The sequence below is a fragment of the Antechinus flavipes genome, chromosome 3 (genome assembly GCF_016432865.1).
Source record: "Antechinus flavipes isolate AdamAnt ecotype Samford, QLD, Australia chromosome 3, AdamAnt_v2, whole genome shotgun sequence".
Lineage (NCBI taxonomy): Eukaryota > Metazoa > Chordata > Mammalia > Dasyuromorphia > Dasyuridae > Antechinus > Antechinus flavipes.
In genome coordinates this window covers 280,803,942-280,831,585 of record NC_067400.1, presented here as the reverse complement: position 1 = coordinate 280,831,585, position 27,644 = coordinate 280,803,942, and the positions used below count along the sequence as shown (strand labels likewise).

The window sequence follows — 27,644 nt, the reverse complement described above, 5'->3', positions numbered from 1 at the left end:
CCTCCAAAAATATGTTATAATTTTAAGTTCTCATATCAATTTAGGCTTCATTCGTTCTTTATTTAGATAGTATTTGTCTAACAAAAGAATTTTGGTAGGTGCTTTCTTTCTCGATTTTTGGGAATAATTTTGTAAGATGTGGTACTTTTTTATTTAGCAAAGGGTGTGTCCATTTTATTAGTTTTTTCAAAGAACCTGCTTTTAGTTTATCATTTCTATGAGTGTTTTGCTTCTATTCTTTTGTACTTGTTATAAATTTATTTATTGGTTTTCTAATTTTTAAAAATTAATTCAGTTTTTTTGATACTGTTTTTCTATTTTGTTAATGTAACTTTGTTATAAGGATGAGATTTTTCTCCTAAGGACTGCTTTGGCTGCATCCCAGAAACTTTCTCATCTTTCATTATCATTTTCTTTTATCTAGTTGTTAATTGTTTCTATGATTTATTTGCTCTACTCATTATTTAAGATTTTTTAAGTCCCAATTTGAATCTATTTTTTTATTTGTGGTTTTTAAATCAATTTCTTTTTATTGTTTTGTAAAGAATGTATTAATTAATTCTACTTTTTTTTAATATTTGTTTATAATATCTGTTTGCCCTAGTTAATACAGTGTCAAGTTTTGTAAAAGTTCCATATAGTGCAAAGAAATATACATATATTCTTTTGTTGTACCATTTAGAAGATGATGTAAGTTTTTTAATACTAGGTTTTCCAGAAATGTGTTCAGTTTCCTATTTTCTCCTTTTTTATCTTTCTTCTTTAGTTATTCAAAACTGATAGAGGAATATTGAAGACTGTTAATTATTGTGGTTGAATACTCTGTGTTGAAGCTCAGATTATATTTCCTTTATGAAGGGATGTTAAGACATTTGGAACATATAAGTTTTATTATAAATAATAGTTTGTTTTATATGGATCCTTTAAGCATAATATAGTTTTCCTGTTAGTTATTTTTTATTTTTTGAGTACTTATATTTGCTTTTCCTGATAGCATGATGGCAACTCTTGCCTTTTTTTAAATTCACTTGATGCATAGTAAAATTTTTTCCATCCCTCAGTTTTATTTTATGATTGCCTTTGTGTTTTAAATGTTTTTTCCAAGCATTAGATTGTAGGGTTTTGTTTTCATATTTAATCAGCCACTTTTTTGTTATATTGGCTTTATTATATTCACATTTAAATTTGGAGGAGCTTCCATCTGTCTCTAAATTTTTTTTTAAATTTATGATCCCTCTTCTACTATAAACACAGTATTTATTATGTTCCTTCAATGTACTTGAAGCCTTTTTTTTTTTAACAGTCACTTGGTTCCCGCTCTCTTTTCCTTTCTCCCTCTCTTCTTATTTGCAAATGTTTGTAATTTTTTTTAAATCCATAAAATTTTCAAAAAATAAAATGTGAATAACCAAAAAGCAAATTTCCACATTGGCCATACATAAAAATATCTCTTTTTCCTGTGCCTAGAGTCTGTCATTTCTCTTGTCAAAAGATGAGTAAACAGCTTCATCATTGGTTCTACTGGAATTGGTCACTGCATGGTGATATAACAAAAGAAGGGGGGATACCTTTATTGGTCCTTCTTGGGGATTATTGAGTGATACTTCATGCTGGGCACCTGCAAGCTTTCACTGCTTCTTCCTTGATATTAATTATCAAAGTCATCAACCTAAATTATTTCTTTTGTTATATCTACAACACTTTCAGGAGAGCTCTTAAGAAACCTATTTTACTCTACTGAATTAACTACTTTATATAGTTAGCAAAAAATGAGAATAATTAGAACTTGTATTTTCTGAAGCTTTCAATCAGTTTTGTTGTAAAGATGTGAGTTTGTAGTAGTGGTGATGGTAACAAGTATTATTTATATAAAACTTTATACATTTATATTTAATTTTAAGGTTTCCAAAGTGTTTTTTACTTGTCTCCTTTGATCATCACAGGAGATATTATTATTTTTCCCATTTTACATATTAGAGAATTGGTAGGTAACTAGTTGGCAAAGGGGATAGAGCACTAAGTCAAGTCAGTAAACCTGAATTCAAATGTGACCTCAGACACTTGACTAGTATTGTGACCTTGAGTAAATCATTTTTCCTAAACTCTTGTCTCCCTTCATCATTTAGACATTTTACATTAGATGTCACATATATATCTCAAACTCAACAACTCTAAAACAGAATTCATTTTTTCCCCTACAAAACATCCCCTTTCAAAATCCCTTACTTCTGTCACTGTTACCTCTTCCTCCCAGTTTCAGAATCTTAGTATTTTCTCAACTCGCTCTGCTCCTTTAGGTGATACTTTTAATCCTCTCTAACATGTTTCATCTATTCCCTTTATATACTCCCAAAAGCACCCCTGTGGTTCTTATCCTCTTCGCTTCTCCACAGGACCTGTTGCAATACTTTCCTAATCATTCTTCCTGTCTTGAATGTCTTCATACTCTAGTTCATCCTTCATACAGCTACCAAAGTGATTCTGCAAAAGCATGACTATGTCACATCTTTTTTATTTTTACATTTTTCACTCTAGTGATTCCCTAATAATCCTCGGATCAAATATAAAGTCTTCTCTTTGGCCTTTGAAATCCTTTACAACTTGATCTAAGTATCTTTTTTCTGCCTTTCTTAAGTTACTTCCCTTCCTATATGCTGCATGCCAGTCAGCCAGTTGGCCTTCTGGCTTTTCTCATATAAGACAGGCATTCCATCTCTGAACTCTCTTGTCTTTGTACTGGTCTTCCTATAATCAATTTCCTGCTTACCTCCTCAGCCTCTTGGAATCCTTAGAAACCTTCAGGTCCCCACTCAGATGCCATTGTTTTTATGAAGACTTCCAGTCCCACACAACTGATCGTGCTTTCTCCCTCATTCTCCACAGCCCTCTCCCAAGGTTACTCTGTATCCATTTTTAAAATATTTGTATACATACATGCTTATTATCTCTCTATATATAGATTGTGAATTTCATGAGACACAGATTAGTTTATTTTTATCCCTTTGTTCCCAGCAGATAGTAGATGCTTAATACATACTTTTTGAGTGATTTGGGAAAACTTGTCATTTCCTTCTCATGCCTTTACCAAGGATATACTTAGAGGTTATGTAGATTATTCTTTTAAATTTTGGGGGGAGATAGGAAGGTAGATTTATGGGTGAATATTTATTGATGTTCTCTCATTCACATTTGACTGGAGATTTTTTTTTATTAGACAGTTCATTGATGACTTACTCAATTTATTTTTTTCTAAAATAAGGTTTTTAAAGCATTTTATTTCTTCTTCTTTTTTTTTTTTAACTTCAGCAAAAGCATAATACATTGTGCTTCAGCCTTTTTGCCTTAGTTGCCTGTGTTTCTTTGCTTCACATGTGCTTTTAGTAAACAAAATATTGTAGGATTCTGGTTTTTAATCCATTTTGCTATCTGGTTCCATTTTATGGGAGAGTTCATCCCATTCACATTCACAGTTTTGATTAACTGCATATTTCCCTTCATCCTATTTTTCCCCATTTATACTTTTCTTTTTTCTTTTTTCTTCTTTCTTTTTTTTTTTTTTTTGCAGAAAAAAAGCCATTTATATTTCAGACATCTAAATGAGAAAATCATCTTTGTTCCTCTAACACATCAAATAAAAATGATATTAATTTGAAAAGCTCATGTGTTAATATATGCTTTCTGCAATAATAATAATAATAAAAATCTTTACAAATAAAATAAGAAAATAAAATTTCATCTGCTCTACAAATAGGGTTAAATTACCTAGTTTATTATAATAAGTGTATGTCTTTCTTGCAACATGTAAACTCTGAAGAGATTCTAGGAGAGAAATCCTGTAGCTTACTTTTTGTAAAATGATTTCTAAAAAGTGAATTAATATAAAATGCTAACTTTTAAAATTAATCACTTCAAATGTAAACCAGAATATTGCTTTGTGATCAGAAAATCTAGATTCTACTTTTGCCCAAATTTTATAGTTATTTTTAACTAAATTTCTCTTTTAATCTGTTTTAATTTACACTTAAGGTTCAGATAAAAACTCACATTGAACATAGAGTTCAGATTAAACAGTAGGATGATGTTTTTCTGTTTTTCAAACTATTTTGGATAAAAGTTAAAATGCATATAGCAGGATATATACATTGAAGATGCCATTCATTGAATCTATATCTATAAACAGGAACCTTAAAATTATGGTAACTAATAGAAACATTCTATTTTCACAGCAAAGTTCATTCATTCACAGTATTATACTATTAAAAATAGCACATGAAATTATATAACTCAACATAACTATTTCCAAAGTAACTTTTTAGTTTAAAAACAGTTTATGAAATTCCATTATCTCTTTAGCTAGAGAACAGTACTTTAACTTTTTTGCTTTATTAAAATATATCATAAAATATAAAATATGTACTTGTTTGTCGTTTGAAAATTAAAAAAAAAATAGTGAAACTCCAAAATATAGGGTAGTGAATTTTTAATACAAAGACCATTATATTTGTCACACTGAAGAATTTTTTTAAATAGCTTTTTCTTGACAGAACATATGCATGGGTAATTTTTCAACATTGTCCTTTGCAATCACTTCTATTACAACTTTTCTCTTCCTTCCCTCCACTCCCTTCCCTAGATGGCAGGCAGTTTCATATACGCTAAACATGTTAAGATATATCTTCTGTAAATACAGTATATGTGTACTATATCTGTACAGTTCTCTTGTTGCACAAGAAAAATTGGATTCAGAAAGTAAAAATAACCTGGGAAGAAAAGACGACAATGCAAGCAGTCCACATTCATTTCCCAGTGTTCTTTCTCTGGGTGTAGCTGGTTCTGTTCATCATTGATCAATTGGAACTGAATTGGAGCTTCAAATTGCCAAAGATGACCACTTCCATCAGACTTTATTCTCATATAGTATTGTTGTTGAAGTGTATAATTATATCTTGGTTCTGCTCATTTCACTTAGCATCAGTTCATGTAAGTCTCTCCAGGCCTCTCTGCTGGTCATTTCTTACAGAACAATAATATTCCATAACATTCATATCTTACAATTTACCCAGCTATTCTCTAATTGATGGGCATCCATTCAATTTCCAGTTTCTAGCCACTACAAAAAGGGCTGCCACAAATATTTTTGCACATAAAGCTCCCTTTCCTTTCTTTAATATCTCTTTGGGATGTAAGCCCAGTGTACTTTTCTTTTTGCTTTTACCTTTTACCCTGTTGTTCCTCACCAGTGTTTTGATTTTGAGTATCCCTCAATCTGCCCTCCCTTCTATCAGTTTCCCCTTTTCTTTTCCTTTCCCCTTTCCTCTCCTACTTCCCTATAAGGTAAGATAAGTTTCTATACCCAACCGAGTGTGTTTGTTACTCCCCCTTAGAGCTATATCTGATGATATAAGATTCAAACAATGCTCACTCACTCCTTTATTTTCCTTTACTGCAGTAGGTCTTTTGTGCTTCTTCTTGTGATGTAACTTATCCTGTTCTGTTTCTTCTTTTTTTCTTCCCAATGTAATAATTTTTTTTCATCCCTTAATTTTTTTATATCATCACATGAAAGTCAACTTAAACCCATATTTTCTCTCCTAACTGCCCTAATAGAGATGCAATTCTCTAGAGTTACAACTATTGTCTTCCAGCATGTGAATATAAACAATTTGATCTTATTGATTCACTTCACTTGACCTTTCTAAACTCTCAAACTATATTTGTTAGAAAAGGTTGTCTATTCATTTCCTTCATTTCCTCATGTTCTGATCCTGTCTTTTGCAGTCTGATTTCCAACCCCAGCAGTCAATTTAAATTGTTCTTTCCAAAGTTAAGCAATACTTGAAAAAATTAATTTTTTCTTGTTTTTATATAACTTTTATTTTCAAGTATGTCCCTTTTGCATTCCTTATGACACAAAATAACATGGGATGGGAGTGGGGTGGAGAACAATGCAGCAACACCAGCATGTCAACTAAGTCTTATTGTATATTGTGTGTGTGTGTGTATGTGTATAAATATAAATAATGGGATACAGTATCCCACTATCAGTTTCCCACCCTCAGTTTCCCACTTCTGTAAAGAAGTCCAGATGCATTCCCTTCTCTCTTCTTTGGGATAAGCTTGATTTTTCATTTTGGAGATTTGTTGTTCTTTGTATTTGCATTGTTGTTATGTCCATTGTTTTCTTCAATTTGCTTTTTTTATTTTGTATTTATATTTCTTCCTAAGTTTCTCTGTATTCTTCATATTCATCATATTCTTTGTCTTTTTAATATAGTAAAACTACATTCATATACTGGAATTTGTTTAGACATTCCCTAAGGGATGGACATATGCTTTTTTTTTTTTAATTTTTTGCCAGTTTTTTAATGTCATAAGAATATTTTAGGTCTGTGGGAACTTTTCTAACTTTGACCATTTTAGAATATATGCTTAATTGTGGGATTTATGGATTAAAAGGGCATTTTTTTTCTTCTCATTTCTTTGCATAATTCAATTGCTCTCCAAAGTGGTTGGATACATAGGTCTATCAATACTGCATTTGTTAGTGTTTGTATTTCTTTTTTTTTTTTTTAACTTTTATTTATGTATTTAAAATTTAAATAGAAAAAGAAAAAAGCCATTTGCACAGTAGAACATTAAAGGATTCAAAATACAAAGCATTTTACTTTCATTTTAAGAAAGCCTATATAATAAATAACTGTACATTATGTTCAGTTATTCATCTTTGTGTTCTTTTCTCTATTGTATACTTTTTACTTTTTACGTTTTTCCTCCTTCCTCTCCCCATCCCCTAAGAACACTACAATGGTGGCTTCAGATATTTGAATTGTTTTTTTCTTGTTACTGGTAATATTTTCAACTTGACCTGGAAGTTTCAGAATTTGGCTATGATGTTTATTGTGTAGGTTTTCCTCATAGAATCATTGGATTGTTTCTATGTCTACTTTCTTCTTTTGTTCTAACAATTGAGGACAATTTTCTTTAATTCTTTATGATTGTATCAAGATTCTTTTTTTTTTTTTTTTTTTATTGTAGCTTTCAGGTAGTTTGATTATTCTTTTGTTTTTTTTCTTGATCTGATCTCTAGATCACTTGTTTTTCACTGGCTTCCTTCCTCTTACCCAATTCTAGTTTTCAAGTCATTTCCTTAAGATTCTGGATTTCTAGTTGGTTGACTTTCTTTTCATATTTTTTTCTTGGATTGTTATATAGTTTTAAAATTCTTTCCTCATTTTCATTTGATCTAGGTTGTAGTAGACCTAGACTCATTTCATTGGAAAGCGTGAGGGTTTTTTCATCCTCTATCCCCACCTGTTTGTACTGATCAGTATTGGATAGAAGAGTAGGTGGAGGCTTCAGACTTCATTTTTAAGTCTAGTCAAATGGGGAGACTATAACATAATAGAAAGAGGCAAGAGGCAGTCCTGACTCTGGGAGCACATTGGGTATGCAGGGAGGACTCTCACCTCTGGTGTGAGGGCTGCTCATCCCCTTTGAAGGCACACCTGTCACCCAACTCTTACCTGTGGCTCCAAAAAGGTATTGCATGCAAGTGGCCACACCTCCGTAAAGCTTTTAGCAGACGGCCTAAACTGGATTGAGGATTACTGACAGCCCATTAGCACATTGCTGCATTTTTGTTGTTCAGTTGTATCATATTTTTTATGACCCCAGTTGGGATTTTCTTTGCAAATTAGAGTGTTTGCCATTTCCTTTTTTAGCTCCTTTTTCAGATGAAGAAACTAAGGCAAAAAAAAAAGATTAAGGGACTTGCCCATAGTTATACAGCTAATAAGTATCTAAAGCCAGATTTGAACCCAGGAAGAGAGTTTTCCTGCCTCCAAGCCTGGCACTATTTATCATGCCACTTAGCTATCCTTGCTGGGTATATGTTTAATAAATGTTTGTTGATTTGTATGATTTAATGTACAAAAATTAGAAATATATACATTTTTACTGTATAAACCAAGATGGTGCTGTAGCATATGCAAAGCATCTGTTTGACTGTCAAATGAAATTCATAATTACAGAACACATATAATAATTCTTATAATAACTGACATTATATAATACTTTAGAGTTTTCAAAGCAGTTTACATGCTACCTAATTTGCATAGTTCTTCACAATTTACAGAATGTTTTACAACATTATCTTATTTGATATATCAAGAATCTTCCTTCATTGTAGTCAGTGTTTTGTAGGTTAGACATTTAATTATATGATTTTAATAAAAGTATAAAGAAAAATTTGGGGTATTCAGAATAAAGTACTCATTAAATATTTAGTTCATATATAGCAGGCAATGTATGGAACGAACTAGTTGAGTACCACTTAATGTTTTTAACCTACTTGTATTACATTATCTTTCATATATACTTCCTAGCTCTTTGGATAGATGGTGATGACAATGAAATGTTTAGGAATCAATAGTGGTCTTGAAGAGCTTTTAAAAATGTCATCTCTTCACAGCTGCAACATTTTTCTTGAACAACTGTGTCTATTAATAATGACATCAACAGGATATGACAACTGAATTGAGCTTCTCATTCAGTACTGATTTGGAGCCAGAGTGCCTCAACCTTTAATAGTTCCTTCTAACTTGGGTAACTTACAGTGAGAGGGGCCGAAAAGAATTCAATCTAGCCGTATGGGTTTTGTAGATATATGTCTTTAGGGTTTTATGAAGTCCAGGAATAGGGTTGATCTTTATGACTAGGTTTCTTTCTGACCAGCCTAACAACTTTGCTGGGAAGAAAATGAATTAATTATTGTTTTTCTGTTGAATTTTTACCTAGCCAGGATTTTGATGGGAACTTTTTCTTTAATTTCCCTAACTGTTCACTTTGGGTATTATAAGGAAAGTTAGGAAGAAAAATGCCAGCCAGGCATTACCCCCTCTTGGACCAATTCTTCATGTTTTAATTTATTTAGTACTAAAAACTTCATGGGAATATGGAACATCAAATACACTGGGAAAATTCAGTAAGTGTGAGTGAGATAGGAGGAGACTATGGGGAAGACAAGTTCATAGTACTGTCTATCTTGTGCACTATGATTCAGTATGAGTGCAATAGGGTGAAGGTGCAGAGAGGGCAGGTTAAGACTTGATATCGTATATGTGCTGAAATATGCAAGCTGGTGAGTACTGGGAGAAGAACCATCTCCTGCTTCTATACAGACTCTTCTTTCTTCCTCTGATTTCCATCAGCAGTCCACTGGTCCATATTTATGTGTAAATATTTAAGTTTATACTACACGTATTCCTATCATATTAGAAATAATCTTTAAGGCTCTAGAACCTCATATGTAATCTCAAACCTGTATTTTGAAGTATATTAGAAGACTAGACCGTATCCCTAACGTACCCAGTGTTTATTATTTTTGGTGACTCCCCATTGGATCACTGATATATACAGATACTTCCTGTGGCAGTGGAACTTTAGTATCTAAAAGAGTACTTTTTATGGAAACATTTAGAAAACATATTTGTGTGCTTATTTGTAATGTTCTTTGTTCGGTTTTCCAGAGGTCTTTAAGGCAGCCTTCGTTTCAGTTCAGTAATCACCAAAAGAGTAGCCAGGGGTTAAAGTCTAAATCCTTTATTATCTCTTTGCCTAATGCTGGGCAGCTTTCTGGAGAGCCTTTCAGTCTGCCCTTGGTCTTAGTGGGGGAAATAAAGGAGGCCAGGCCATCAATTCTACCTGGTACCTTGTTTCAAATTCTGGCTCATAACACTTATTGACTCCCCCTTCCTCCCCTAAAGAATACTGTTAGATAGGAGTCGATTGACATACAACCACAGGATCATAGATTTTAGACTTGAAAAGAACCTGAAGTTAACTAGTCCCACTTCTCATTTTGCAAATGAGAAAAATTAAATTAGAGAAAGATTAATTTTCCTAAAATATATAAATAGTAACTATAAATTGGATTAATGGTGAGTTGTGTGAGATATCTTAGGTTATCTCACTTTGGATCCAACCTACATCTTTCAACAACCTACATATGGTGTTTCACTGGTACTCTGGTATTTGCGTATTATGCAGATGATTTTTCCTATTGTTATCAATTATTAGAAAATCATCCAGTCCCTAATTAGTTTCCATTTTTGTGCTGGTGAAACTGGGTACATGTTTAGGAATTGTTAACCAGCTCTGCCAGTCCCATCTCCTAGCACAAAGGAAGGACTCTTCTAAGTCAATTATACTCTACTTTAAATGTTTTGATTTTTCTAACCACAGCCCTTTAATTGCTTCCTTAGATAATATTTTGTTGCCTGTGTTAATTTGTGATGTTAATAAAATGAATAATATTTCTTTCTCTTAACAGGTCGTGACAATGCTTGTGAGAAGACATCATACATGTTTTTACGAAAAGAGCTTCCAGTACGACTGGCTAATACAATGAGAGAAGTCAATTTATTGCCTGATAACTTGCTGAACCGACCTTCAGTAGGACTGGTGCAGAGTTGGTAAGTAAATATTTTTTCAAAGGCATAATTATCCAGAAATTGTTCTAGATATTTTAGAAACATAATTCTGGTCCATTGAATATTTAGTTATTAGAACTTTTTGTTGTTAAAAATGTATGAAGAGAAAAATCTTGACTTTCTTGAGAAATGAGTCATTCTGGAGAGATGGATTTTCCTCATACCTGACTTCCATTAAAGTCCTGCTCACACTTTTAAGAGAGCATATATAAGCTAGGAACCTCAACCAGGATGCACTTTGGAAGATTCAGAGCCAGGATTCAGTTTTGGAGATTCATAAGTCGAGAAGATTCACGAGTCAGAAGACAGAAGCCCACAAGCCCACTCTTGGTGGCGGAGTCAGATTAATTCCATTTTCCACCTTAGTGCTGGCTCAAAGGGAGCTAGAGGCTGAAGCTGGAAGAGAAAGGACTAGCAGCAAGAGTTCTCCGAACCAAGGAGAAAGAGAGGCCTCTAAGAAAGCTAACCAGGCTATTTTGAAGGAAACAATAAAGGATTTGGACTTTAATCCCTGGCTGCATTTGGGGTGATTACTCAGAAATAAAACTAAGCCTACCTCCAGAAGCCCCCCAAGAAACCTGCTCCCAGAGAACTTTACACGTTAGAGAAGAATATTACAGGAACTGATCTGGATCATCTCATTGTTGAAAAGAGCCAAGTCCATCAGAATTGATCATCATATAGTCTTGTTATTGACATGTAATCTCCTGGTTCTGATCATTTCACTTATCATCAGTTCATGTAAGTCGCTTTGGGCTTCTCTGATATGATTCTGCTGATCATTTCTTACAGAACAATAATATTCCACAACATCTATATACCATAATTTATTCAGCCATTCTCTACTTGATGGGCATCCACTCAGTTTCCAGTTTCTTGCCACTATGAAAAGGGCTGCCACAAATATTTTTGCACATGTGGGTCCCTTACCCTCCTTTAAGATCTCTTTGGGATGTAAGCCCACTAGAAACACTGCTGGGTCAAAGGGTCTGCACAGTTTTATAGCCCTTTGGGCATAGTTCCAAATTACTCTCCAAAATGGTTGCATCACTTCATAACTCCACCAACAATGTATTAGTGTCCCAGTTTTCCCATATCCTTTCCAACACTTATCCTTGTCTTTTCCTGTCATATTAGCCAATCTGAGTGATGTGTAATGATATCTGAGTTGTTTTAATTTACATTTCTCTGATCAGTAGTGATTTAGAACATCTTCAGAAAATTCTTTATTCAAAGCTACCATCATCTGTTAATTGTCACATCTGATGGTTTTTCTTAGTCCTTATTCTTCTTGACTTCTGTGTAACATTTGACACTGTAGACCAATATTTCACCCCTTATACTTTTCCATTTTCTGCCTCTACCCTCTTTTGTTTTTTCTCTTAACTATCTGAATGTTCCTTCTTAGTCTTCTTTGCTTTCTTATCTATAACACATTTCCTAATTCTGTATGTTCTTCAAGTTTTGCCTTTTATTGGGAAAGTTCAGAATATATCTCTAAGGATGACTTCTAATTATAGTACTTAGCTTTGTTCTGATTTTATAGTCAATAAGATTGTTAGCTTCTTGAGGGCAGGAAACATGTTCCATCAAAATTTTTTAATTTCTTAATTGATGTAGTACAACACATTAAGTGTTGCTTATTTGCTTGTCATTATAGACTGTAATATCTTTATAGTATCTTGTCTAAAGAAGACAACTATCCTTTCCCATACTGCTGAATTGGGTTGGCATGTTCTTAGGAATGGTGTGCTGATGTATTTAAGGCTATTAATACTGTTTCCTTTCCACTGTTCACCAACAGTAGAGATATTGTGTACTTTCCTGCACTTGAAGAATTGACTTTGTTTTTTATCTTTTATGATATAAGCATATTTACTGCTTAGTGTCCCAGAAGTATCTCTAATTGCTTTTATAGCTACTGATCTAATTTTTTTTTCTATTTTTTCTCATATCTTTTTTTTGTGTGTGTGTGGGCTCTTAGCTTTTGCTTAAAATGCTCAGCTTTCTATAAATATCACCTGCCAATTAGCACTCCTTTTTTGCATACTAAGTGCATACTAAGACCAGTGATAGAGGGAAGATGACTCTTTAGGTTTTCAGTTCATTTCTGTGTTCCTTTCTAGGTCCTTATTAGCTGCCTTGGGGGCAATTAAAATGGATGTTTTTGGTGTGAATGTGTTTGTTAGAAAGCAGATCTTTAGATAGCTAGAATTTTATTATATTCTGTAGATTTGATGAATATAGATAATGTTCATTTTTTCCTTAAATGCCAATTAAAATATTGGGTTTTTGAACAAATTTCTTCTTTACTCTCTACTAGTACTAGAAACATTCTGACTCATTGAGTAATTTTCTGAACAGGAGGAGAAAAAAATGGACGGTTATTAAATCCTTGTATATTGATGAATTATGACTACTGATTCCACCAAGAAGCTACAGTGATTTTTAGTTAACTCACTTAAAATTGTTTTTAATGTATGTCATCTAATAGAATATCTTGTTTTGTCTTCTTTTTCATTATTTGAAAGCAATTATAAAACATGCAAAGCATTTGCCCCTATTATAAGCAAGTTAAGGAGACATACTGTCCATTAAGTAAGACCACCTATTTTGTTATTTTCATCTTGGGTTTTTTTTTTCCATTGATATATTTTGTTTTGACACATTCACTTCCTTCAAAAAACACAACTTCCCATAGTATTTTCCTACAAAAAGGTAAGTAATTGTTTTGAATGTCATGATTATAATGTCAGTGTGTGTTAATTTCCATTTATATAATTTACTACTTATTAACAGAAAGCTAGACTGTATACTTAATATTATGAAACCAGTTCTTTTTGTTAATACTTGACCTGAATTTTCCTTCCTTTTAGTGTTATCTTTATTTACATTGTTATGCTCTCATTCAAATTCTTTTTTGGCTCAGCTTTTTTACTCTGAATTAGTTCAGTTCTTACTATTATTTCAATTCACATTTGTGGTTAGGACCATGTCTTTTAAAATATCAATATCAACATAGATGTGCAAATAACTAGCAGTAACAACATAAAATGTGTGTGCACATGTGCTTGTGCATGTCTGTGTTTATTTAAGTCTTTGTACCATAACTAAATATATTTTGTTTTGACACATTCACTTCCTTCAAAAAACACAACTTCCCATAGTATTTTCCTACAAAAAGGTAAGTAATTGTTTTGAATGTCATGATTATAATGTCAGTGTGTGTTAATTTCCATTTATATAATTTACTACTTATTAACAGAAAGAGTGAACATTGAAACAGAAAGAGTATTAACATTGAAGAGTGAAGTGTTTGAATTCTGTCATCTAAAAAGCATGAGAATAACTGTTTCTAGACAGTTGGAAAAAGGTTTGGGTGGGACTGAAGGTTATGTTTTCTTTCCTAACTGAAAGGCGTGATTAGGTTGGGAAAGAATTATTAGATTATTTCAAGACTGTTTGGTCAGAAAAATCTTTGTAGAGGAGGTAAGAATTTTATAGTGTTAAAATACATGATGAATCATTACTGAATGTTGAAGTTATACAGAACATTTAAGCATAAGAGAATTTGGACAATTGGAATATTTAGTGAGGGAGAAAAGGGAAGTGGTGGAGAGAGAAGGGGGACTTCAAACCATTAGGAATGGCGAGCTTTTGGTATTCTTATGACCTGGCTCAACATTGGGAGGTGGGGTAACATTAGTGGTGAAAGTTTAGTGAAATTGTCATATGTTTGCCTATATTTTTACTCCAGCTGTGTGAGGTTGGGAGAAGAGCCATCCCTGGATCATACATTGATCATTCACTTTCTTCACTTTTCCTTTATTTCCATGTCCACATATGTAGTTAAATTGTGTAAATACTACACATCCCACTCTTCTCGTTGCTAATAACTCATTAGAAGCATTCTGACGCTCCTTGGGGCCTTGGGGGCAGCATGTTCAAATGTAGCCTGGGATTAAAGAGATGTGAGATACTTGATTTAACTCTGGCCATTTTGGTGGATTGTCTTTTATTTAGGGAGAGGGGTTTGGTCTTCCTCATTTTGAAAAAGTAGCATTGTTTTTCTGAAGACATGGATGACCTCATTGAAAAGGATGACTTGTTAAAGAAAGCTTAGGTTTGTAGAAAGTGGGTTATAGAGCAGCCAATGTTGTGCCTAATGCTGGGAAATGGAAGGACAAAAAGGTGGTTAAGTCTAGCTTGACAATCCATAGATCAGACATTTCCATAATGACTTAAAGATCAGGAAGAATAGTATACTGTAAGAATGAATTTGGGTTTGAGGTAATAGAAATTCTTGTAATGTTTTCTAAATGAAATGTGAAATATTGTTTAGAATAGAAAATTGTTCAGGCTTACATTTTCTATTTTTCTTCCAATTAAATATTTGGATGGTCCACTGTGTAATAATGTCCCAATTTTGTAGAATAGGTATTTGTATCTTATAGTTGCATTCAGGCTAATAGAGGAACTGAGAAAGATAGCCACTTGACCACCAGCAGATACAGACTTGAATTTTATGGTTGGAAAATATCTTTAAAATGATCTAGTTTGATAATTTTATTTTCTATTTTTGTAGGTGAGGAAGCGGCGCAGTAACTGAAGTCCACTTAGGTTATTAGTTGCCCAAATAAGCTAAGATAAGCTTCTAATTAACAAGAGATCCAAAGATCTCTTGACAGACAATTCATTGATTCTTCTCCCCTCCCTCTCCCTCCCCGCCATTTACTCCTATGGTCTTAAATTTAAACCTAGAAGGGACCTCAGAGATCATCCAGTCCAGTACCCTCATTTTGCTGATGAAAAAAAATGAAGCTAAAAAAGTTTAAGAGACTTGCCAGAGTCAAATAAGTGCCAGAGCTTATTCCAAGTCCAGCACTTTATATAGAATACCACTTAAAACTTATGCCTTATAAGTGATAAATAATTGAAAAAAATTCTTTGAGAGATAGGTTAGGGCTAGGTGGCATTAATAGCTAGATTTACGATTAACATGAGAAGGCTGGTAGTAGTGAAATTGTTTTATGTGTTTAGGCTGATTCTTTGCCCAGAAGAAAGAAAAAGAGAATAGAATGGAGTTATGAAATGTTAAGCAACTAGGAAAGAGACTGTAATACAGCAGAATATGAGAATAGGCATGTTGGGTTAGACTAGTGTAGATATTTGAAGGTACTATAAAAAATTTTTATTTGTATATAACCCTTATTCAATGGAGTTTTAAAATAATGATATTTCTTGGATTGAGAGTATACCACTGACTTTTTTATATGTGTACTCCAATCTATAGTGGCACCTCTTAGGCTTTGAGGAGATTGCTTTTGTTAAGATTGCAAAATTTGGCTAACTATTGGGGATTTTGACAATCTTATTTCTTTAAGAAAAAAACACAACAAATAAAAGGGAGACTTTAGGATATTTCTACTTCTTTAATTAAAGTCTAAAAGGAATTCTGTTAACTGCTTTTTAGAATATCATGTGATACCTACTTTGGGGGCTTCAGATAATTTGTTCGCATAATTTGATAGCCAATCAGCCACTTCTGTTAAATAATTTTTTGCACACAAATTAAGGTTAGGCCTGCATCTTAAACTATGTATCACAATAAGCTCAAAATAGATAAGGTCACCTGAATAGTATAGCATAGGGGAAAAAAATTAGAAGGAAATTAGATTTGGTACTTTTCATAATTGTGACCAGAAGAGAATTATTAATCAAACAAGGGCTAGAAATGATCAAAAAGATAAAATAGGTAATTTTGATCACATTAAATTCAAAAGTTTTTGCATAAATAAAATCAGTGTTACTAAGATGAAGAGAAGCTATTGACTAGGGGGGAAATCCTTATGCAGCATATCTCCTATAAGAGCCTGATAGCCAGAATGTTTAGGAAATATATAAAATAGACATACAGTGCAAAGGAAAATTCCCCAAGAGTTAAGTGATCAACAAACATGATCATTTATAAAGAAAATTGCCCAAAAATGCCTAAAGAGATAGCACACTGGCTAGATTATAATAGATTTGGGAATAGTATTATATGAGGTTTGTGGAAATATAGGAACACTACTACATCATTAATAGAGCTGTGAATTGGTACATTTGATCTGGAAACCAATTTGAAATAATGATGGAAAAAGCAATTAAAATGGCCATGACTTTTGACTCAGAAATCTCACTGCCAACATATGTCATCAGTTATGTCAAAGATAGAAAGATAAATCTCATGTCATGAAAAATTTTCAGAGCAATGCTCTTCATAGTAGCAAAGTACTGAAAACAAAAAGTCTTGTTTGGGAGGAATGGCTAAATAAAGTGAAATACATAAATGTAATGGAATATTACCATGCCATAAAATACAGTGAATATGAAGATTTTAGAAAAGCATGTGAATGGACATATAGAAATTGTCACAAAGTAAAATAAGTAAAAACAGAAAAATTAAACATATACTTCCTACAGCAGTTAAATTAAAAAAAAATTGTCCAATAAACAGACCTGAAAGCTGTGTAATTATTATAATTATAATTATAATTTTTTTTTCCAACTTAGAGAGCAAAACTCTTTACAGTGGCCTACAAGTCAATTCCCATCCCTATATTGGAAAAGATTTCTCTCTCCTTCCGTTGTAAACTCCCATTGTAGCCTCATGTCACAATCAAAGGGACACTATGATTGGAAGGATGGGTGGAATACAGAAATATTATTAAATCTGGAAAATAAAATTTTTTTGTCTTTGAGGTTGTTTTTAATTTTTTTAAAATAATAGCTTTTTATTTTCAAAAATTTATGCAAAGATAGTTTTCAACATCCACCCTTATAAAATCTAAATATTCCACAGTTTTTCCCTCCTTTCCCCACTTTCCAAAATGACAGGTAATTGAGTATATCTTAAGCATGTGCAGTTCTTCTATACATATTTCCACAATTATCTTGTGTGCAAGAAAAATCAGATGAAAAAGGAAAAGTGAGAAAGAAAACAAAATGCAAGTAAACAACAACAAAAAAGGTGAAAATACTATGTTATGATCCATACTCAGTTTCTACAGTCCTCTCTCTGGGTATAGATGGTTCTCTTCATTATAAGATCATTGGAACTGGCCTCATTCATCTCATTGTTGGTAAGAGTCACGTCCATCAGAATTGATCCTCATATAATCTTGTTGTTGCTGTGTACAATGATCCCCTGGTTCTACTCACTTCACTTAGCATCAGCTCATATAAGTCTTTCCAGATTTTACTTAAATTTGCCTGTTTATCATTTCTTACTGCAGAATAGTTTTCCATTTCATTCATATAATATAGCTTATTCAACCATTTCCCAATTGATAGGTATCTGCTCAATTTTCAATATTTTGCTACCACAAAAAGGGCTACTGGAAATATTTTTGCACATGTTTTTTTTTTTTTTTTTTTCCTTTTTTATGATCTCTTTGGGATACAGGTCCAGTAATGGTACTGTCAGATCAAAGGGTATGCAATGTTTGGTTGTCCATTGGATATAGTTCCACATTGCTCTTCTGAATGGTTGAATCAGTTCACAACAGTGCACTAGTGTCCTGATTTTTCCACTCCTAGCCAACATTTGTCATTTTCTTCTTCTGTCAAATTAGCCAATATGAGGTGTGAAATTGTACCTCAGAGTCTGTATTTATCTAAAAAAGCATTTTTTCATATGCCTCTAAATAGCTTTGACTTCCTCATCTGAAAACTGTTCATATTCTTTGATTACTTATCAGTTGGGGAATGGCTTGTATTCTTATGAGTTTGACTCAGTTTTCTGTGTATTTGAGAAAGGCTTTATATCAGAGACACTTGCTCTGAATATTGTTTTCCAGTTTTCTGCTTTCCTTCTTATCTTGGTTGCATTGGTTTGGTTTGCACAGATTTTTAAATTTAATAAAATCAAACTTATCTATTGTATATTTCATATTGCTATTTATCTCTTCTTTGACCAGACCTTCCCTTCACCATAAATCTGACTGGTAGGTTATTCCTTACCTTTTAATTTGTTTATGGTGTCACCTTTTATATGTAAATCATGTACTCAAATTTTGGTGGTTAAGCTTTATAATATAGTTTGAGTCTGGTATTGCTAGGGCACTTTCCTTTGCATTTTTTCTTATTAATTTCCTTGATATTTTTAACATTTTCTTCTTCCATATGAATTTTGTAATTATTGTATTCTATCAAATAATTTTTTGGTAGTTTGGTTGGCATGGTAAATCTGACAGGCAGACTATCCCTTTCTCTCCTAATTTGCTTATAGTAAAACACTCTTTATGTCTAAATCATTTCAACCTTATCTTTGTTTAGGTTGTTAAATGTTGGTCAATGTATGGTCAAGTATGTTAGTAGTCTATAGGTAGTCAAAAATGATGATAATTTTCCTAATATATTACAAAGATTGCTTGAAATGCTTTGCTAACATTTTGTTTAAAATTTTTGCATTCATTTTCATTAGGGAAATTGGTTTACAATTTTCTTCCTCTAAGTTGTGTGTCATAAAAGTATTTTTTCCCAAATAGTTTATGTAGTATTGGAATATATTGTTCTTTAAAATGTTTGGTAGAATTCATTTGAAAAATCTGTGGGGATTTTTTTTTAAACTTTCAATCTTATTATTCTCACCTTTAATTTTCAGAATTTATAATTTGGTACTCATTTAGAGATTTTTAGTTTGTTCTTTTTCTAGTTTTTTGCATGCCCAATTCATTGACAATTCAGAGATTGACAAGTTTTGATTAAATGATCAGATAGAAAGTCTAAGGAAGAGGATGAGAAGAGCAGATGGAGCTAGGACTTTTTGTATTGAGAAAAGGAGGATAAGTTAGTAGCTCTAGCGTATGGAAAGGTCAAGCAAGGCAGGTCAAGTAAGGAAAGATTGAAAATTGTAGAGGATGATAATTGTAGAAGTGGTCCAGAGAGCTAGATGGTAGAACATGGAATGTAGGGTACGGGGAGAGAAGATTGGCCTTGGAAAGAAGGACCATCTGCTGCTCCCATCCTGGGGCAGGCCCTAGGGCATCACCTGACCCCGAGATTGTTGCAGTACCTTAGGTTGTAAAAGGCCGTACCTCTGCCTCAGAATTCTCCCCCTAATCTCCATGCAGTTATCACAATAATGTTCCTAAACACGCCTGATCATGTCAGAAGATCATCAAACTCTTGTGATTTCGTCATCAAACTCTTGTGATTTCTGTCACTTCTAGAATCAAATATAAAATCCTGTTTGGTATTAATAGCCCTTCATAATCTCTTCCTTTCCTTCTCTTCCCGCCCACATCTTTGTAATCTTTTTATGCCCTAGGTCATCTTTTCCCCTACTTGATCTCTCTGTTGTTCCTTTAAGAAGATACTATCATCTCTTCACTTCAGGTATTTTTCAGTAGTTGTTCCCCTTGCCTGGAGTGTTCTCCCTTATTTCTGCTTCCTGGCTTCCATCAATTCCCCACTAAAATCTTACCTTTTACAAGAAGCCTTTCTTGATTCCCTTTTAATTCTAGTGTCTTCCTTTTCCTGATTATTTGAAATGTGTTCTGTAGATAGGTTGTTTGGACATAGTTGCTTGCATTTAGACCATGAGATCCTTTTTTTTTTTTTTTTGCCTCTATATTCTCAGTACTCAGCATAGTACCTGATACATAATAGCTCTTCATAAATGTTTATTCTGACCTAGAAAAGGAGGAGAGAACAGGGGGAGACAATCAGGGTATTTTTGAAAAGAAAGTAAAGGAGAAGCAGGGAACCATGAGGACATAAATAGTGTTGCATACATTACCAGATGTAATCATTGTATTGAATGTTTTTTGTAATTGCATTATTTTATCACAAAGGAATAAAAGTTCAGTTTGATAGGGGTGAGATTGAAATGATTGTGGTATGAAGACAGAATGAATAAAATGTATTTTTAAAAAATAAAATCCCTTGTACTTTTATTTTTAAGGTGTGTAAAAAGCCTATGCCTATAATTCTTTCTACTGGGAAGGCTGAAACTGGTAGATTACTTGAACTTTGGAGTTTTGAACTTCAGGAAAGTTGTGCTGATAAGTTATCTATACTAAATCTGGCACCGACATGAAATGTCTTAAGGAAGCAAGGGTCCCTCAAGCTGCCAAAGAAAGGGTGTACCAATCCATGTCAGAAATGGAGCCGGTTAAAGCTTCTGTACTATTTGTTGTGGAATCAGCCTATAAAGTGGTCTCTGCACTTCCAAGCTGGGAAAAATAGGGAGCCGTGGATCTTAAAGAAAAAAATGAAACAAATGTATTTGAAATCTTCCAAATCATTAAGAATAAGGAAAAAAAATCTGTTCTCTATATATCTTTGAATGGGCAATTTAACTCATCTTCCCGAGTTAAAATACGGCCTCAGATATATACTAACTAACTAATTCTGTGACCCTAGGCAAGTCCTTTAACTCAGTTTGCCACAATTTTCTCATCTGAAAAATGAGCTGGAGAAGGAAATGGCAAACCACTCTGATACCTTTGCCAAGAAAACTTAAATGGGCTCACAACACGATTGAAATGACTGAACAACAGCAGCCAACTATTTTGCATATCAGGCAAGAGAAGTTGCTGCCTATTTTTCGCAGTTCATTCTTTACCTTCTGTACTTACCTTTTAATGTGTATTTGTGGGTATGCAGGGGTATGCTGGAGTTAACTCCTATTAAGAAATAATGCTTAAATAAAATTTTAGTGTATCTTCAACTTAGAAAGCTGTATATCATGGTTTGATTTATCATTTTGCTATTATGTAGACTTTACAAAGTGATAGAGATTCTGTAAGAAATGACCAGCAGGATGAATACAGAGAGGACTGGCGAGACTTACATGAACTGATGCTAAGTGAAATGAGCAGAACCAGGAGATCATTATACACTTCGACAACGATATTGTATGAGGACATATTTTGATGGAAGTGGATTTCTTTGACAAAGAGACCTAAGTTTCAATTGATAAATGATGGACAAAAGCAGCTACACCCAAAGAACGAACACTGGAAAATGAATGTGAACTATCTGCATTTTTGTTTTTCTTCCCGGGTTATTTATACCTTCTGAATCCAATTCTCCCTATGCAATAAGAGAACTGTTCGGTTCTGCAAACATATATTGTATCTAGGATATACTGCAACATATCCAACATATAAAGGACTGCTTGCCATCTAGGGGAGGGGGTGGAGGGAGGGAGGGGAAAAAAAAATCGGAAAGGAAACGAGTGCAAGGGATAATGTTGTCAATATAAAGTAATCATTAAATAAAAAATAAAAATTAAAAAAAAAACAAAACAAAACAAACAAAAAAAACAAAGTGATAGAGAAAAGCTTAAAAATTCATATTAAGCTTAGAAGTATGTTGTAGTTGCATCTTCCCCTCCCCAGTCAGTTGTTAAACATTTAACAACATAATCCTACTGTTTCAGTAAAGATACTCAGTCCCCTCTTTCCTCTCTCAAAAAAGAAAGGGAAGAATGCATAATAGGGATTTAAGAATGGACAAGTTTAGCTCTCACAAAGTCCACAATGCCAAACATTTCTTAACTCCTTTTGGAGAGAAGACAGTCTGTTCTGCTCTAACTCTACTGGTATTGATAGCAGGATGAAAGAAGTGGTATGGTGAGAATGCATATGGACAAGATCATTAAGAATGGAAGATTTTTGGATACAGAGAAAAGTAAAAATAGGCACTTGTTTTAAACCAGGAGACATTAGGGAAAAACATACTGACAATGAAAAACATAGGGCATCTATCCATTAGTCATACTTCAGTAATAAATTCTTAGGATGCAAAGTCAATCATTCATGAAAGAATAAGCTTGATTTTTAGGCTATAAACAAAGTCATGTCAGTGAACTGGTAGGAATCACTGAAGTCTATTGAAGTAATAATGAAGTCTCTGATAACATTAACTTCATCTGTAGGTGTAGTCTGTTTTTTTCCTTTGGACCAATTCTTTACAAAATTGGAAATTATTTTAGGAATTATAAAAAAGGAGGCTAATTTTTGTGAACCTCTTCAAAATTATTATAACTTTGAATAATGCTTTATACAACCTGAACTCAAAAGCTGTGTGATTAGATAAGTACTTTAATTTCTGCCTCAGTTTCCTCAATTTAAAAATGAGGATAATAATAGTGTCTGTCTCCCATGATGATTGAATAATAGCACCTATCTTTCATGATGGTTAAATAATAGCACCTATCTCCCAGGTTAGTTGCAAAATTCAAATGAAATTATAACTGTAAAGTGCTTAGCACAATGCCTGACACATAATAAGTGCTATATAAATTTCATCTATTACCATTGTTGTTAATTTGAAATGAAGGTAGAATAGAGATTAATAATTCTGGAAAGAGCTTACAAATCATCTAGTCAAATCATTCAGTAAGCTACTTCTATCTCTTATTTCCCTCTCATTACAGAAAGGTGAAGTGACTTGCCTAGTATACATTGAAGGCATAATACTGTATTGTCATTCCAATCTAAAATTGTCTCCCCCCCCCCCCTTGGCCTGTCCTGATTCCACTAAACATTTCAGACTAGAGTGAAATGAATGGCTATTATCTTAGTGGATCTCAGCAGTATTTCTTATTGCTAGATAAACCAAAAACTAGTAAATTTATGCATAAAATTATTGAGATTTATTTTAACCTGTGTTTGGTTCCCTTCACTTTAGGTTTTTCAGATCATGGAATTGAAGTACAAATTCACTGATTATCACAATTATAGAAGTACCTAATCCAAAAGCTACATCCACAGCTCTGAGAAGAGCTAGAATCCTAGAGATTCAACTAAAACATTAGTTGAAACAATGAACAATTTTAGCAAAGTAGCAGGGTAATCCATAGAAGTCCACATAAATCATTAGCATTTCTATGATCACCAACAAAATCTTTCTAGAAGGATGGTAAAAGATCCCATTTAAAATAACTTTGCAGTATAAAATATCTGACAGTATACCTTCAAAACAAACGCAGGAACTACATGAACATAATGATGAAACATTTTTGTCCAAATAAAATTCGGATTTAAATAGGAAAAATATTAATTGTTCATGGAATCCGAATTTTATTTGGATTTAGTGTATTGAAAGGCGTCTGCTTGAGAGAACTTAATTTAATGTTTGGTTTTAAAAAGTCTATTCTGATAGAACACATTTGACTTAGTTCAATATAATAAAAATAACAATCCGTTATCTACTTATTTAATGCAATACCAATTAAATTACCAAAAATTATTTTATTGAGCTGGAAAAAAACAATTTCTTTGGAAGAACAAAAAATCAGTAATATCAAAGGAATTAATCTAAAAATGTCAAGGGAGGAGATTTAGCTTTAGCAGTACCAAATCTTAATCCATATTATAAGACAGTAATTTTTGAAACTATCTGGTACTGGCTAAGAAATAGGAAGATGGATCAATGGAACAGAGTAAACATACAGTTCACAATAATTGTATTAACTTTGTATTTGGCTAATATAAAAATTTAAGCTTTTTGATTTAGTAAAGAATTTGATTTGGTAAAAAGCTTTTGGGGAAAAATAGAAAGCAGTCTTACAGAAATTGGGTACAGAATAATATACCATTTACTAAGATAAAGTTAAAATACATACATGATCATAAAGGGAGAATAAGAAAATTAGAAGAACATGAGAAATATTGCCTGTCATACTTGCACATAGAAGAATTTATCAATAAATAATAGAGGGAAAAAATAATAGAGCGCATTATGATGTATAAAAAGGATAATTTTGAGCACATTAAATTATTATTATTTTTTTTTTTTGGTACAAATAAAAGCAATGTAGCCAAAATTAGAAAGAAAGCAGAAAATTGGGGGTTGGTAGGGATTTTATAGACAGTTCTTTAGACAAAGACCTCATATTTCAAATATACAGAGAGTTTTATCAAATTTACAAGACCATGAATGGCTAATCAAGTTGTAGTATATGATTTTGATAGAATGGCTCTGCACTGTAAGAAATGAAGATTTGAAGCAGCCCAAAGGATTAATTTACAGTTTATCTCTAGGAGTTATGCTGGGTAGGCCATTTGTCTCTTTTTATGTAAAAATTTTTATATTTACTACCAATATAGATTGCTGGTCTGAGATCAGGAATGCTGCAAGTATTGATGATGACAAAGTAAATCAAGCCCTTAAACCAATTTGACTCACAGAATCTCAGCAATGAAAAGAACCTTCAGAAGCCATCTTAGAGAATCCATACCTGAACAAAAATTCCTCTTTAAAACTTACTCAGCAAATGGATGTTACCCACTATAGCCCATTCTCATTTATAAGAAAAGAAAGGTCTATCCTGATAAAGGATAAAATAGTTTATTGAAGATTTGCCTTATACATAAGTGTGCTTTTTGTAATCTGGCTATAAATTTAATTATTACTGTCATCTTCATTTAATTTTCTAGGTACATGCAAAGCTTTCTTGAACTTTTAGAATATGAAAATAAGAGCCCTGAGGATCCACAAGTTTTGGACGAGTAAGTATTTAATATTACTTTTATTTGAAAGTAATGGTATAGAAGCAGTAAATGGACAAGTGAATTTGGGTCATTAATAACTAAGTCAAATGTACCCAGAAAGGAAAATAGTTTTTTGGTTTTTTTTTTTTTCATAGATAATTCAGCATTGAGATTTCTTCATTTGAATTTTAAATATAGGCAGCACAAAAAAGAATAATTATAGCAATTCATCTTATATTTCAGAGTAGAATTAATATTTTGTATATAATAAAATAGTCAAGAAATATTTGTCAACTTTGAATAATGGTGCCACCTAGTGACAGTTATAAAAATGAATTGGCCTGAGTGTATTGAAAGGAGTCTGCTTGAGAGAACTTAATTTAATATTTGGTTTTAAAAAGTCTAGTCTGATAGAACACATTTGCATATGGATAGCAGAAGCTCATCAACACATATCTTAATTCCATAAGTATGTTTAGTGGACTTTTTAAAGGAAAAAGCCTTCCCATTTCCTCAGACTAAATTTGAAATTAGATTAACTTAAGTTTAGTTCTTTCTCTGTTAGTAACTTGCTTAGTCACCCAGGGCTGATGGCTTCATTTCTTTGGGCATCAGTTTGTTTAGCTGTAATATAAAATGAGGTATTAGACTTTGCTATCTTTAAGGTTCTTTTCAGTCCAAATGTTTGGTTGTGACCACATATGTGCTACTTCACGGTTCTGCTTATATGTAGGGATCTGCTATCAAGATAATTGTTTCCCTTTTGAAGAATGTTTGTTTTACATAGTTTTATAATGTCAATTTAGTGGCCATATGCTTTAATAAAGTCCAGTAAAGATTGATGGAATTATAGGAGCATAAAATCCTAAAACTAGAAAAAAATATTTAGAGCTCACTTAGTCAAAAACTTTCATTTAGTGATTTAGCTGACATTACATAGTAAGTGGCAGAATGGAGTAAAATTAGGATCTCCAAATTCTTAACTCTTTCCATTATAGTGAGTTAATGAAAGTTGTTGGGTCCAAATTCAGGTCAAGTGTATTTCTTTTCCCTCCTCCCCACCCCCAGTATCCGACACCGATTTAATTGTTAATTTTTATCAGAGAGCTAATTGTTATTTTCTAACTTATTATTAATTTTTGCTAGGTCTTTTGACTTCACTCCCCATTTAGATAAAAAAATTTAAGGACCTTTCCACATAATGCTCTCAGAAAATATTAGATTGCATATTTAATTTATAGTTGTCCTCACAGACCTTAAGTATCTGTGAATCTGATATTTAGTTTCTTCTCTGATTACAGCCTCCTTCTAACCTTTGATTTGTTTGGTTTTCTGACTTCTTGTGAGTTAAATACAATTGACTTCAGAAGTGATTGATTTGCTTAGAAACAATTAAAGACTGAAGTATAAGCAACACTCCTAATTGCTGGAAGGTTTTGTTTTTTGTTTTGATGACTGTAATCCATTCTGTTTAGTTGAAGATAAGAATTAGATCTGAGCATCACAGATAGAACTGCTGTTTGGTGAGAGCTTAACTGAAACCTGGGATTTTGTTTCACAAAGATTAGAGAAATTTACTTTATCTAAGGCTGCAAATGAATTCGGTAGTTCCATATTTTCAGAATGTGGTTTGTATTCCTGGAACATATTAGAAAGTTCTAATACGTTTCTAATATTTCTTTTTCAGTTATCCTATGCCAAGCTGTGGAATAGATTTCAGAATTCACTTCACAGCTACAGGCAGTGTTGTAAAAAATACAGATTAACTTGATGATTTTGGCAAGGAAGAGCAAATGGTTGATAAGTAGTAAAATGGAAAACTGTTGTCCCAATTCTACCAAAGAGAATTTCAGGGAGAATTTTCCTGAGAGTCACCTTGGTACTAAAGGAATGTTACTGCAATTCAAGCAGCCTATAGAATTTCAAAGTGTATGTATATAAAAATAGTTTTGGAAGCTATAAAACTGTCTTATCAAATTATTATTATTGGACTTTGTATTTAGGTTTCAGTATAAAATTAATTTCAAAGAATAGATGTATACAAAAGGAAATAAATGCAAACAAAAATTATTGATTGCATATGTGCAACTCTTTATCCTCTGTTGATTCCAATGTTTTGATAGGTAACAAATGCATGTTCCATAACAGATTAATATGCTTCATTTAAAAACAAAGATTATCAGACAGTTTTCGTAGTTTTAAATAACTTTGGCATTTTTAGGGTTATTTTTTTCCCTTTGCACTCTAGGGGTAAATTTGGAGAGTCAGGGATTATTTGAAATATATGGTGTTCAAAAAAATTTTATTTTTCAAAAGGTTATTTTGTGGACTACTTTCCATATGGACTAAATTTTCTGAAGAGAAATGATATGATCTAACAAAATGACAAATCTCTCTGTTACAGTCACTTATTAATTTAGGATGGTAATATGTTGGGCTTCTAACAATAACTCATCAATTTATAATAATAATCGATTTCAGCTTCTTAATATATGCATAGATATGTTACTCATTCTAGTTATGCTTGTTATTTTTTTCTTTATAGCAATGTATTCACCATAATAAGGAAATTGGAGCAGTTGAGATGTGTAATTGTAAAAGCATGACTTTTGAGGGATCTTCCCACCTTTTTTCCAGAATTACTTATAGTCAGCTTATAGGAAGA

General features: G+C 32.6%; 1 protein-coding gene across 2 annotated transcripts in view; it reads left to right on the top strand.

The window, feature by feature from the left end:
• The window catches only part of PDK3 (pyruvate dehydrogenase kinase 3), a 95,646-nt gene that overhangs the window by 14,201 nt on the left and 53,801 nt on the right, over nt 1-27,644 (top strand). For both annotated transcript variants that reach the window (XM_051985086.1, XM_051985085.1), the window contains exons 2-3: nt 10,331-10,472; nt 24,926-24,997. In XM_051985086.1, the coding sequence (XP_051841046.1) occupies nt 10,331-10,472; nt 24,926-24,997 (214 nt within the window). The remainder of the gene's footprint in view (nt 1-10,330; nt 10,473-24,925; nt 24,998-27,644) is intronic.